The following is a 14,406-nucleotide window of genomic DNA, read 5'->3' on the forward strand; positions in this document are numbered from 1 at the left end:
AAAGAGTGCCATTCACGGTGAGGATCATCTGGACCCACAAATGGGCCCCCTACTCCCAGAACAGGATTCCAGCTTTTCTGGACAGCCACACGTAGCAATACGACTTTGACTTGGTCAACTGAGAACATACTTTGGAGTTGACCCAAATCTGACTCACATAGCATAATAAGCCTCCGATAGCCTTGTTAGGGACTATAATTCCAATTCAAATCCGCGATGCACCAACCCGGCCTAATTTGATTGGATTTGACCGGCATTGACCACAAAAAAGAGATGGATATATGATTAATATAAACAAAGATTAAAATTTTCTGTCATCAAAGCCCTTTTACTAAGCAGATGAAGCTACTGAGTCGACGAGACCATCAAGCGTATTGCAGAGGTGGTCGGAGTGCGGTGTCTTTGCAGGGAGAGGCAAAGAGACGGCGGCGTACCGAGGAAGTCGAAGCTCAAAAGTCAAAATCATTAGAACATATCTTCAGCGGGTACCAAAGCCTCCAAAACCATGAGAGCTTTTCAAGATGCCAAAACATCGGAATCAAACGAGAAAACGACAAACATACGGAGAACGCTCTTTTGTCTGCCACCATGTTTGATCCACAGCAGAATACTACTACAGATCGCAGGGAGGACAACAGAGACGACACTGCTGCTTCTGCTTCGCCTTTGCTGATGCATATGCTCTAGAAGAGACGTAAAAAGTAGCTCAGCTTCCGACCTCGGCAATGCTCCGCAAGGCTGGCCTCCACCGCCCATGCCGTGCCGGTGCTGCTCCACCAGCTCTGGCCCTCGTTGTCCGAGTGGCGGCGGTGGTTTCCGCCGCCATCATCCCGCGCACCACCTCCTCCAGCTCTGTAGCCGCTTTTGCTTCCTCCTCCACCTTCACTCACGTCGTAAAAGGAAGAACAAGAAAGCTTGCCGGTGAAGAAATCAGTGAAGGGCAAGAAAAACATACTGTCGCCGGTGACCCGACGGGCTCGAACACTCGACGTGACTGATGCCGCCGGCCTCCGGCAGAGGCGGGGCCGCTGCCGTTTCCTCTAGTGGAACTGGGGGACGTCATCTCCGTCGGTTTCGCGAGCAGGCGACTCAGCCTGACGTGCCTCTTCGACGCAAACTCCCTCGGTACGTCTGCAACAATGAAAGGCCTCCCCGTCTCTCAATCCCAGCAATAGGAAGAAGGAGATTGAGCAGATCAAAGAGAGGCGGACAGAGGCACGGAAACCTACGCACCTTGGAAGCTGACGAGGCGGTAGACATGGCCGATGTGGAGCGTGTCGTTAGCACGGAGCAGCCTGAGGTGTTTCACCCTCGCGCCGCGGCCACCGCCGCTGTCATGACAAGCGGAGGAGGAGGCGGCGGCGGAATTCAGCGCTGAAGTAGGAGGCGCGACGATGATGACGGCCACGTAGTGACCCGGGTTGGCGGCCATGACTTGGCTGGCTGTGAGGGACCAATACGCTCTCTCCACTCTGCCTCCCGGGTGTTGGATCACCACCGTCGCCGCCTCCGCCGCTTGGCAATTCCCCATCTCTCTCCCTTTCACCTCCTCCTTCCCACTTTACGTGTGCGCAGCACCGCAGAACACCGACTTCTATAGTATTTGATTGGATGAGTAATATATATGGATTGGACTATTTATGTATTTAGCTCAAATATGATCTATTAAAAAAAATAGAGACGTGCGTGGCACGTGAGAATATCGAAAAGCTTAAATATGATTTTAAGATTTTTATGAGCATAAACTTTATCGATTTTGATCCGAATTTTATATAGAAAATCCTTGATACAAGTTCTATAATCAACACTAACGATGATGATAGCACTAATAATATAGTATTCCGGACATCAAAAGGATGTGCAATGAGTGCTGTTATGGCCGTCACAGCATCATCTTCATCATCAGCATGTAGAGAGTCACCGACACATGCAGAGTGCGACGTAAATGACTAACACTAACACAACACACCGATATTGCACTTCGAAGCTGAAGATGATCTAAAAGGCATCTGCAGACATCGTTCGACTCTAACTGGCCAAGCCAGTATACAGATTGGACATGTCTGGAATGGGTATCCGCAAGCAGTTCTGTGATGGGTTCAGGTGGGAAGAGGATTGACCTTTCGTGTGGTTTCTATCAGTCCCGAGTCGAGTAGTCACAGCTTGCTTGTTGCAGGAAAACTGCAGATTCCTTTGCGTGTTATCATGAGAAACTGATGGGGATGAGTCCATGTACTTCTCTAACTCAATACTACATTCTAGTTAAGGTTTTAGATGATGCAGACAAGTGGTAGGATGAGGAAGAAGAATAAGAGTAAAGAAGATGTACCTCTCTCACTCAATGGTCTGTGAAACTACATTCTACTTCTGAGTTTTAAGATCACCAACGGAGATGAAATAGATGCAGATTGCCATGGTTGAAGTATCTTACAGACTAGTGTGTATGCACTTATCGGAGCCACCCAAGTATGGTGGTATTTCCTACTCTAAAATAGTGTTTCTAGTTAGCTTTTGCTTTTGTTACGAGACATTGTTGCTACCGACCGCACAAGCTGGAAATGCAAGATAGAAATATAAGAATTCATAGATATCATCCCATTAGATTATAAATTCAAACTATATGAGATAATCTTTCTGATGGTATTAGAAAGATTATAAGTTCAAACTATAGTAAGCATACCAGAGAGACATGAAATCTAGCTGAGGACGAGGAAGAACTTTTTGGGCCTTGAGGGCTTTGTTGGATCAAATTAGATTGGATCAACCAGTGCTCCTCCTCTCTGATCACTCTGTCTTCTACAACATGGAACCACGCATGTTTCCTACGCCAGTCATGCTGCTGCATCTGCTTTGGTCATCTCTTCTGCTAAGCATGTTCTCGGATTTACGAACAGTAGATGGATAACTACAGATCACATTTGGTAATCTGTTTCAGGGGAGGAAATGACTAAAGATGCGGTCCAAATCTCGGACTTTTTTTATCTGGGATCATTTGGTAACGGGATCAAACGCAGGTGGTAAACCTTCAAGTTGCTGTCATTGACAGTTCAAAAGCTCACTGCAGGCATCGGCCAATTCACTGACAAGCCTCTCTTAATAGTTGGGGGCGCTGCAGACATACGGCACAAATGAAGGAGCTTGGACCAGATCATCAAAGAAAAAGAAGAGGATCATTGAAGCGAGTTCACGAGATGCTGTGATGTGGCGTGGGGCTGTCAAGTACCTCGCCCCCACCCCCCCCTCCTGTTCACTATTAATGGCAGCTATAGTTGAGCTGAAGCAGATGAGTACAGTTGGTACTGGTCAGTAATGGAGGCATTGCTCCCCAGATCATTCTATCACCACTGTTTTGGGGCAGTCTGTAACGGCAGGCAAGAAGGCAGCAGCTCAAGTTTGTGCTGTTGCTTTCGTTCTCGAGAAGCCAACGGGCTGTAGCAGCGCAGCTCATCATCAATACGATGTGGAGCATCCAACATCGCTGCTACGGCAACCCATCATGCTGCTTCGTCTCACTCTCACTCGGTCCACCAGAGAATTGAAGGTGGCTTGGTCCACGAGCCAGAAAGAAGGCACCACAGCAGCACCACTTCTGGGACGACACATGACCATCGGCTAGAATCCAAGCAAGAATTTATGATGGAGAAGGAGGTTAATCAGTGACCGAGTCAAAGTGTCTGAGGCAGGTTGACTGACCCAGGGCTGTCAAAATGGGTGGGCCTGATGCACAGCATGGCAGGTTAATTAGGTGGCCAAGCCAGGGGTGACATGGCTGGGTGACTGGCCTTGGCCCCCTCATGCAGAGATCCCAAGGCGGTGGCACAAACCAGCCTGTGTAACAGCACCTTCTGCATGCCCCCTCAGGAGAACAGGAGTGCCATGGGAGAGGGGTGGAAGGGAGGGGGGAGGGGAATCAGAGGTTGGGTAAATATGTTTTGTCTCTTCCTTGGGCTACTTTCTATGGCGAGGCTCTTTACTGCTACTGCTACTGCCACTGATCTTTCAACCAGTGCCCTCCTTGTGGGTCCTTCAGAGCTGCCGTTGCCAGGGGCTCCTCACATGCCACTCCCCTCACTCTATCCAGCCTGGACCCTGCCTTTGTCTTGTCAATTCTCTCTTGCTGCCATTGAGCCCATGGACCTCAAATTGGCTACAACCCTGTGGCCATTCTCCAAGAAAGAAAGAGAGAGAGAGAGAGAGAGAGAGAGAGAGAGAGAGAGAGAGAGGATAGGGTTTCAAAGCAGAGAAAACACCTCCTGACCTTTTTTATATCCTTCTCTTCTGCCTTGGACTCTCTGGAGGGCATTGGTGGGCATAGGTGAAAGGGACCTCAAGCTATTTTATGTCATCAGTCGGGAGACTTTGGAGGATGCTGTCTCATACAACCCCACTGGTTGAAAACTTGGACCTTTTGTCTCTTAAATATGTATCAATATGTCGAGTGTTCTACATAGCTCCATTTGCTAAAACATTTCATCAAACATTGGCCATTTGTCCTCCTCTCATCGACTTCATGCATGGCGCTGAATCACCAATAGCAGTTGTATCACATGAACAGTCTCAGCTTTGGTTTCAAACAAAATAAAGATTCTGATGAGCACCTTCAACATTTCCTTTTGTCTCTTTTCATCTGTTTGCCAGCTCTGAGTAGCCATGTTTCTCCCGTATGGCTCACTGGGAAGGATTCAAAACACCAACTGGTTCTTTATAATATGTTCATCTTTTTGGACCTCCATAGCATGTTCATCTTCATAATGGTGGGGGAATTGTGTCTGATGAAGGAGAGCAGTACATTACACTTTGCATGGTAGTGAATGCTGGCGTTTTCACTATGGTACTATGGGCTGAGTGTATGGAGGGAGAATAAGCAGATTTCCAAAGAGTTAAACCTCTCCCAAGTCGTGGCAAAGCAACATGAAGAACTGTCAACCGGAGTTCATGCGTTCAAATGGTAGTTCCAATCAAGCATTTGCTGGCACTTTCCATTGCTTCATGTCTTCGTCCATTGCATACCAACCTTTTGCTTTTGTTTCCCGGTCTGCGAATATGGACATCAAACAAAACACCAATTCCCTGATTGGCTGTCAGCCCCCAGTAGAACTCATGCGATGACTCTCCCCTCGGAGAGAACCTAATGATGCAGTTCTTAACACAGATTTGCGTCTTGACCTTGGATGTGTTGAGGCTATAGGTTGAGTACAGTTAAATGTGGACTTTGCTTGCACAACAGCCAACAAAAGCAGCAGTGCTAAAATAGGGGTGGCACGTATAAATGGCTCCCATGTTCCTCCTAAAGGCGAAGGGACACAAAGAAGAAAGATAAAAGGAAAAGTAGAGGAAGAGGAACACAAGCCAAAAGAAGTTGTTCTTCTGAGGTTGCGGATGGCAAGTAAAGCTCCCCCTCCCCTAATGGAGCTGCAAGACACGAGAGTAGAGCAGAGTCCTATCACACTGTTCTCTTTCTCCTCCATGCCTAGAGCGGCAATAGCTTTGCTTGGTCACTACTTGACTGAGTGCAGATCACAAAACAAAATCAAACTCATTATGTACATTGTTGCACCTAAATCTTTCCTATGGATCATAAAACTAAAACGTAGCTTTCTATCAGATTCGATAAGACTCATTAATCCACGCAAGCTCCCTGCGGGACCCACAAATATGGTCACGGTCATGGGGAACAGCGTTCTCTGTTGCGACCGTCGCACTCGACCCTACAGGGGCACCACCGTGATTTGAGAATGCCGCGAAACGACGAAACGCTTCTTTTCCGTCCGCGTTCCCGCGCAATACGGTGCGCTGGCGTCCACATGTCGCATCAGTCATATCCGGCCGTTGACTAGGCCATACCTTTGAATGTGGGACGGTCCGGATCCGATCTCATTGGGTCGTTGTCGCACTGACTTGCGCCAATTCCCGTCCAGATCATCCACGGTCCGTCAGTCGTCCATCGATCAGACGACAACAACGCGTCGGAAGATTTGGGACGGACGAGATCTCTCGACGAAGATGCGGTCGGACGGCCCCGCTGGTCCACCCAAAGGACCACAGCCTGGCGTCAGATCGCGGAACTTTCACGTGATAGATATTGCCACTCCCGTCTTATCCCAACTCACGGTTGCATTTCGCATCCACATCAGCGGGAAGGGGTACACCAGAAATAAAAAGATGGGTGAGAGTATCGGTTTTAGGGACGCGTCATGGGGCGTCGTTGTTGTCGTCACTACGGCAGAGAGCCCGCGTACGGAGTGGGGCCTGAGGCGATCCACCACGTGGGCCGCACGTATTGGCCCCCAAAATCTATAAGCTCCAACATTACCGGGAATTAGGAGGCAGAAGGGCCGGCTATCGAGATCCAAAATACCAAATCTGCCCCCGGGCCAAGTTCTTTATTCACCCCAACAACATATGATTAGTATTAAACCCTCGTTCAAAAAGAATTTATTATGATAAATAAAAGATAGGAGGGAGAGGGTCACAGTAAACAAAAAAGAAGAGATGCACTGAAATCCAACTCTGGTCTCACACCACAAAGCTATTTAAGTATTCGATAATGATGAGATTAATCGAGGTAGACACTGGATCGGAGATTAATTAGTAGTAATTAAATACTCTTCCTTTGGGAGCAGCCGCACGTAGTGTCTGTACAGCGGTTCTCCCCGAGCCGGCGGCGCTTGGGAGGCGCCTCAGGGCGGACCGGAAGGCCGTGGGCGTCGAAGGTGGCGGCTTCGGCGGCGGACGGTAGCTGGGCAGCCGAGTCACAGCTGCCGCAGGCGGCGGCGTCGAGGACGGCCACGGGGCTCCGCGGCGGCGGCGGCGGCGGCTCCTCCTGCGGCTCGCGCGAGGCGAACGGCGTCTTGGCCATCGATCGAGGCGCTGACGGACACGTGTCAATCAGGTAGTCCTCCATGAGCTGGCGACACCCGCTCACCACTTGCTGCTCTCCCGAAAAGGGCGAAGAAAGAGAAATAAAGAAATAAAGTTAGAAATAAAAGCAAAAAAGAAAGGGGGAAAAAGGGCGATATTTTATTTAATTATTTTTTAAGAATTTCCGACAGTGGTTATTTACTGTCCGAATTGACCGGCATAAAGTAGCAGAACCGCGCCAAAATTCTGCGTCCGACCACCCCCGGTGAACGGTATCGCCCACCGCATGCCACACCTCCTATATTAATTGATCATTTATGTCACATATATCATTGTCGTTCATTTCCATAACAAGCCACTTTGATTTGTATCGATATATGTCATTCGTTGAAGTTTCTCATCAACTAAAATGGGAAAGAGTGGTGTATCGCTGTCAACAGGGGGGAGACGGTAATCAGACAGTTAAAAGACAAAAAAGAAGAAGGAATTACCTTGTTAACCCACTCATCGGAACAGCGCAGCACATCGGCGCTGCCTCCGGCCGACGGATCGGCCACCTCGTCAGCCGCGCACAGCGCCGCCGCGGCCGCGATCGCCGACGGCCGGTACCCCAGGAAATCCACCACTGCCGCAGAAAGAAAAAGTAAAGCCAGTCGGTGCACGCATTTGGAAGCGGACTAAAAATGGGATCTTTTTTTTATCTTAGTTGGGTGGATACCGCGGAGGGAGGAGAGGATGAGGTCGGCGGCGCGGGAGAGGAGGGCGGAGGGACATGAGGGGACGAGGTGCGGGAGGAAGTCGAAAGGTGTGATGGCGCGCATGCGCCAGCCGAGGGCGGTCATGAGTAGGAGCTCCATGCGGCCGACGGTGTGGGGGTCGAATACGTAGCGCTGGTCGAGGATCTGTAGGTCCAGGAGCGACGGCACGTGCGTCTCCTCCATCTTCGCCGCCACCGAGACGCAGGCCACCGACAGCAGCTGCATCGGCCATCCTCCGCCGCTTCCCCCGTTCTCCAACCCCTTCGACCCAAACCAAAGCATGTACCATTCAGATTAGTGCTACCTACGGCGGATCAAACATGGACGCCGAATCCCCTCGACGGAATGGCAACTCACCGGGAGGGAATGGGAGGAGAGGAAGCGGTCGAGATAGTTGACAGAAAGGTAGGCCGTCAACGCCCGGAACCTGTAGAGCTCGTTCACCTACGCAAGCAGATGACACACACTCATCTACCGGATACATAGTAACCAGAGGCGACGAGGAGAAAAAGGGAGTAACGTGCTTTAAGGATCCATTTGACGGCGTCGTGGCGGGCGGTGGCGTCGAGGGTGCGGGAGAGGAAGCGGGGGAGGTAGTCGGGGCGGGGCATGTGGTCCGTCTCCGCGGCGAGTAGGGATGCGAGGCCACGGCCATCGACGAGGGCGGAGGCGGTCGCGGGGCAGGCTGGGGCCCACTCGCTGGCAGCGACGGCGTGGTCGCGGTCCTCGCCGCCTGAGGCCACGGCGCTGGCGTCCTCGGTGCACAGAAGGTTGGAGGAGGAGAAGAAGTCCGGGGAGGGGGCCATGGGCGGGGGTGCTGTGGGCGTTTCCCGTCGTGGGGAAACGCGGGTCTGGGCATGGAAGGAGGGAGGAGGAGGTTGAAGAGTACACCCTCTCTGTCTCTCTCGCTCTCTCACGCACACATGGACAGAGGGAGAGAGACTGTGAAGACAGCAGCAGTGTAGTCCTTTTCTTCCTCCTTTGACGGCCGCTTTAGAGAGAGAGAAGACGTTTCTACGGAGTATATACTGTTATATATCCAATATATATATATATATATATCTATACAAGTGCGATGGGACGCAAATCCTACGGAAACACCCTTCGGGGTCCTTCGAAACCGTTCGTGCCTCTTCCCATTTTAATCTCGACCGTCCTTTTCCGAATCCAAAAAAACAGCAAAAATGATCTGATCAGGACAGATGGACGGCCCAGATTAATAGATCAAACAATTTTCTCGATAGGCTGATTAATACACTTATTTTCTCTCTCTAACATATCTCGTGTTTTCATATTCTCCTTTCTTTTTATAATTTATTTATATATATATTATCTAATCTTTTAGAACGAGCGTTTCCTTAAGCACGGAAAGAAGGGCTTTTGTTTTGCCACACGTGGTTTAATCAGGTGGATGAACGAGTTATGGCACAATACAAAACGTACTATCGAAGGTGCAATCTCATCCCCAAATCTCTCTCTCTCTCTCTCTCCCTACAAAAATATATATATATGTAATCATTTTAACAAGGTGTGAAAGATAATTGCGTGCAAATATAAGACGTTAATTTCAAGGCAAAAAATTTGGTGTAAGAAAAGGATGAAAGAGAGACGTGAATTTGGCATCTAAAGGAGGAGTCAAAATGGTGAAATCTTCTCCTTAATTGGGTGTTTTTGTTGTGCAAAAGTGTTGCTTGTGATTTAGGCAGTGTTTTTCTGTCGTATGCTGCACAAATCAATATGCACGATAATTTCTTTATTGAGTTCCTTCCATAACCACTCTTTGAAGTGAAATCATTACATCACCGATATCTAAAAGCCTATAGTTTATGTTCGATCACATAATGCATGCCATTGTTATGCAACTGTAAAAGGAATTATATGTGTATATATGGCACGAAATAATAATAATTTCTTTATTGAGTTCCATGAAATCACACATTCATTGAGCCGTCTCGTTTATTATTATTTTTTATGATTAATTTACTAATTTCATGGCACAGGTTTCGTATGTTTAAGGACTACTTAATGTTTCCACAACTAATCTAACGGAGCTTATATAAAATTGTTTAACACCATTGATTTTTAGTGCTTGAAAAGATTATATATGATTCATTTGAACATACTAGTATTTGAATCATCCATTTTATTCACATACAAACAATCCAAATAATCTTATATGTACTAAAAAAAATAGATTTAGAGTCCCTGAAATATATTTTTTTCCTCTTTATGTGAATCAAATAATATATAGTTTAATATCAAATATATAGTAAATAATCAAACAATACGGGGCAATCACAAAATAAGATTTATGTAAAAAAACCCTTCAATGTGAAAAAAAAAATCACAGACAATATAGATCAATCTTTCATAATAAAATAATAAGATTAATTAACTACACGATATAAGAATCATATGAAAAATAAGAAAATAGGAAGAAAAATTAAGGCAAAATTAATATCTTAGTATCCACACTAATTAATTTAGAGAGCTTGATATCTGAATCAAAGTTAATTTTGTAAAATAATTTTCAATTCTCTCTACCATTAGTTTTGCTCATCTAAAATATACAAGATTAGTGTTCTAATTTTAATTAGCCTCATAGCCCCCATCACTTAAATCATGGGTGGGACCACCCAACAAGGTGGATGACATGATGATGAGATAATCTTTCTAATCATTTGTTTTTGTTATTAATAGAAAGTGCTATCCACGTTTACGAATATTTCACATTTCTTGGATTTGATATCATAAGCTTTTGTAAGAACAGAGCAAGATGTTTACGATATTAATATGCTATCTTCAAGTATGATAATCCAGAAATCATATTACCAAGTTGCTCTCAAGTGCATTCTCTCTCCTGCTAAGACTCGAAGCTCTATAGCGTTCGGATATATCCCTCCATGCTTATAATCAATATTAACTAGAATATAAATTATATATATATATAGATAGATAGAGAGAGAGAGAGAGAGAGAGAGAGAGAGAGAGGCGGGAATGAGTTGGGCACTTGAAACCCACGGGCGATCGTATGGTGCGTACTTGTGCATCGAATCAAGAGCCTCGAGGACAAGCTTTATATTTATCTTCTTAAATCAAAATAAATAGGAACGTGATCCACTGAGTCTGACTTTAAATTATGGTTTGACCCATAAATCATCGAGGAGTTTAATTTACTTTATTCTTCTTGCTCAGTTATATGGTACCGTCCGAGCTGACCCTTCAGTCTGCTGTTTCCCAGATCACTTTATTTTATTTAGACCAAAATTCAAATCAACAATATTTGAAATGAGATGAATACTAAGTTTATAGAAATAATTATATCATGATATTATTAGGCAAAGCTTTACTAAAGTAAGTGATCTACTGGTACATGCAACATGTAAGATAATTGTTTAATATGTCATCAACTTGATAACATGATCCAATGGTCTCATTAAGAATCTATCTTTCACTTGATAACACGATCGAGCTTAAGCTCTTTGATGAATTAATAATGATCAGATCTCGAGGGGACACACCCCTTGACTCAGTATTTGTAGGAGCCTCGTATAAGTATATTCATTGATAGGTTATTGGCTTGTGTTATTACTGTCAACAACTCATCGAATAATGTTACATTTTGTAACTCCACTTTCCTTGAAAGTTTCTAAGTCAGCGCATGCATCATTAACTCAGCCATGCACGCGCGCATGCAATCATGGACGAGAGGGAGATGAGAACCAGAGAGTACCCTTCCCTCGTCAACCTTTTGTTTCCAGGTTCCCATTGCATGATTAAGGGGCACCATGTTCTACTAGTTCAGGCCATCTAGGCTGGCTTCGTATGGACCCATTTCCTCATTGTTTGAGTGACAAAATGATGTGTTGCATCACTCGTACCAACCCAATTTGGTCCCATGCATGCATGCATGCAAGTGCCTATCGTATATATACGTCTCGTGAGCGTGGTGGTGGTCAGCACGCAGGCAGAAAGGTGTTAAAGCTGTGTGAGTGAAGCCATGGCATCGTGAGTGGCTTATAGGAACGCACAGCCATGGAGATGGAGATGGAGGGACCATATCGCTTTGTTGGTGCTGAGCCACCAAATGCCGTCACTGCACGCTGTGTCGATCGTGTTCCTGTTTGGCTTCGAATTTGACGGGACTATACTTTGGATGGGCCATATCCAGAGAGGATTCACCGATGAAATCAATCATTGTTGTTGTTGTCATCGCCACCTTTTCGTGTTGCTGATGGTGCGCAGGATGGTGAGTGTGAGGAAGCAACCGGGTGAGGAAGATCTCTTTCTGTGGATCTCCAATCATCAGGCCAGCCACCTTAACCTCGATGGCTTGGAAGTTGTATGATGATCATGTTGGTGTTTGAGTTCCTTGTGGAATGGAACAAGTCAACTGGCAGCCATTGCATGCCAAGCTTCTACATGTCTACTTTGATATGATCTTTCGCTCTGACACTGCCAACTTTTAGCTGCTGCCGCAGTGGTAAAAGCTCGAAAGATCGATAGATGTGGAGGAATGACCTGTGATGTTCTTGTTGATTCTGAAGCTGATACAGCAATGTATGATATTTGCAAATCTAGGGGAAGGAAACAGACGAGGAAGAAGATTGTGCTCTCAAACACAAATTATTCTCTCGAAATCCAGCTTCCATCTTACAAGGGCAAAGAACAGGAGCCTCCATCTCCAACCCTACGTTTGCACACACAGAGAGAGAGAGAGAGAGAGAGAGAGAGAGAGAGAGAGAGAGAGAGAGAGAGAGAGAGAGAGATGGATTAACAATGAATTAACTGTACATGAGAGACCATCAAATGAAACTTCTCGGGCATGTTGGTCCCTGACACCATCACGCATTCGATTGGACTCATCAGCTTTTCTTGCAGTTGGCTACTATTGGAGAATTGCAATTGGATCCTTTCGAACACATCGTCATCAATGTATTCCTTCTCGTCGTCTCTAATCGACATTGCAATTGCCTTTTGCCTATTACGAATACTCGATTCCAATGGGTGGGAAACAGATTGCAAGTGTGGCATTTCGGCCCAAATAAAAGAACTCGGCCCAATTAAAGCCCAAGTACATGTAAGAATCATATATTATGTGCCTCGTTGCTGATCCCAAGACCTTCACAACAGTTGTTTCTCTTCTGCTATGAACAGTCTGCCTCAGTTTCCTGGATCTTGCGCTGCTAATGATGGCTGTTGAAGGATGCTCCAAGAAATCCATTCTTGTTTGGACGGCTACATGTTTGTTATGATCATAGCAAGTCCAAAAAAGGTAGAATATTCCACTCCAGTCAATCATGCATGTTTGGGATGAACACTGAAATCATTTACAGCTTCGTACTTCAATTATTAATTCCTCGAAGTTACCCCTTCCCAGGATCAAAACTTCCACGAAAGCTTAAGAGGGTCAATTATATCTTGGAGCTACGAGAATGATGAAGCTCCCCAGAATGTGCATGGTTTGACCTACTCAGCATTCCATCAAATATTCGAAGCATGTATCGGATGCGCACCTTTCAATCCATGGAGGAACAACCAGGATGCTGTGGAAGTGCCATGCATGGGAGGCAGCTCGACATGGTAAGTGGTGGTTTCTCTTGTCCATTTCTTTCGGAAAAGATTGCTCTTCCTTTCATGCATGGCCTGCCTCCCCTGCACAATCTATTATGTCGTGAGAGCATGCAGGGGCAGAGCAGCTTGTTTAGTCGATTTCATGGGGAAAAGCTTGCTCCTCCTTTTGCAGCCTGTGTTTCTTGCCAGGGCTACACCAAACATGAGTGCCTACCACCAATCCAAGCAAACTCTGCAATCTTAGAGCTCATCCATGTGGTTAATCAATGGAAGAATAGATTAGTGGCCTTTTCCTTGCAAGATTCACCACCATTCCAGTGAGAACTGTTTGCACATATCCTCAAAGGGGAGAATTGAATTTTGTACTGCCATGACTCAACTTCCAATGAGACAAGCTTTCATGTATCTGCACAAGAGTCAAGAAGCCACATAAACAAATCCGAGCTGTTATCCATTCAAAACATGCCTTGATTCAATAGCCAGACACAGTGGTACTGGTGGATCGGAGGACACTTGTTATGCTGTGTTGAGTACTGCTACTATCTGCCATTTTCTGCAAGTTCCTCTCTCTGATTGAGGGCAGATAGGACAGAGAGATGACAACATTTCACTGGCCTGACCTGTGTTGTGTTATGGAAAAGCCAAGAAGCTTTTTACTTGAGATGTGGTGGATTACCGGCTGACCGAGGGCAGCATTTAGTCTACCGACAAGGATCGCAGCAGTGATATGCTGTCATCTCACTGCTCACCATGCACGAGATGGTGGCGACCACGACAAAGTTAATGAGCATTGCTCCCGATAGATTTATTTGTGGCCACAGTGATGACGTACAGTACGGATGCCAATGACTCTGGACGAAAGAGAGAAAGAAAGAGACTGGAATGGTGTCCGTAGCAGGCGCAGTGACTGATGTGTGACACGCCGCAGCGGCTCCGACGCTTTCTCCGTCCATTGTATGTGGCATGTGAAGCCATCATCGTATTGTGATGGGTGAGTGCTTTGATTATTGATTTTTCTTCGTTTATTTCTCAACACAATCCGGACGAGTGTAGAGAGAGAAAAGAGAGATCAGATCGAAGAGTATGAGGTATGTTCATGTCCGTACGTAGTAATTTGCATGTGTCAGAGAGAGAGAGAGAGAATAGAGAGGTGGAATGCTATTTTTGTCACCATCCCATTGGTGTGTCCATGTTCGCCGAGAAGGAGCTGAAA

The 14,406-nt window shown here is 46.3% G+C and overlaps 2 protein-coding genes across 2 annotated transcripts; both read right to left on the reverse strand.

The window, feature by feature from the left end:
• Positions 1-819: 819 nt before the first annotated feature.
• Positions 820-1,540, reverse strand: LOC135598079 (uncharacterized). Its single transcript, XM_065091606.1, has 2 exons — positions 1,234-1,540; positions 820-1,131 (listed from the first exon to the last, which is right to left on the reverse strand). The coding sequence occupies exons 1-2, from the start codon at positions 1,529-1,531 to the stop codon at positions 887-889; spliced, it is 543 nt and encodes a 180-aa protein (XP_064947678.1). The 5' UTR covers positions 1,532-1,540; the 3' UTR covers positions 820-886.
• Positions 1,541-6,474: 4,934 nt separating this feature from the next.
• LOC103994901 (cyclin-D2-1-like) lies at positions 6,475-8,597 on the reverse strand. The gene is made up of 5 exons (XM_009415365.3): positions 8,144-8,597; positions 7,977-8,063; positions 7,580-7,880; positions 7,353-7,486; positions 6,475-6,931 (listed from the first exon to the last, which is right to left on the reverse strand). Exons 1-5 carry the CDS (start codon positions 8,423-8,425, stop codon positions 6,599-6,601), a joined length of 1,137 nt encoding a protein of 378 aa, XP_009413640.2. The 5' UTR covers positions 8,426-8,597; the 3' UTR covers positions 6,475-6,598.
• Between the last annotated feature and the right edge of the window lie 5,809 nt (positions 8,598-14,406).

This window comes from Musa acuminata, chromosome BXJ2-1 (assembly GCF_036884655.1).
Source record: "Musa acuminata AAA Group cultivar baxijiao chromosome BXJ2-1, Cavendish_Baxijiao_AAA, whole genome shotgun sequence".
Classification (NCBI taxonomy): Eukaryota; Viridiplantae; Streptophyta; class Magnoliopsida; order Zingiberales; family Musaceae; genus Musa; species Musa acuminata.

Coding starts and splice junctions, on each gene's coding strand:
- LOC135598079 (XM_065091606.1), bottom strand. CDS start 1,531: ATGGGGAATTGCCAAGCGGCGGAGGCGGCGACGGTGGTGATCCAACAC. Junction 1,132..1,233: donor CCGCCTCGTCAGCTTCCAAG/GTGCGTAGGTTT, acceptor TCATTGTTGCAG/ACGTACCGAGGGAGTTTGCG.
- LOC103994901 (XM_009415365.3), bottom strand. CDS start 8,425: ATGGCCCCCTCCCCGGACTTCTTCTCCTCCTCCAACCTTCTGTGCACC. Junction 8,064..8,143: donor CCGTCAAATGGATCCTTAAA/GCACGTTACTCC, acceptor CTGCTTGCGTAG/GTGAACGAGCTCTACAGGTT. Junction 7,487..7,579: donor CATCCTCTCCTCCCTCCGCG/GTATCCACCCAA, acceptor TTTCTGCGGCAG/TGGTGGATTTCCTGGGGTAC.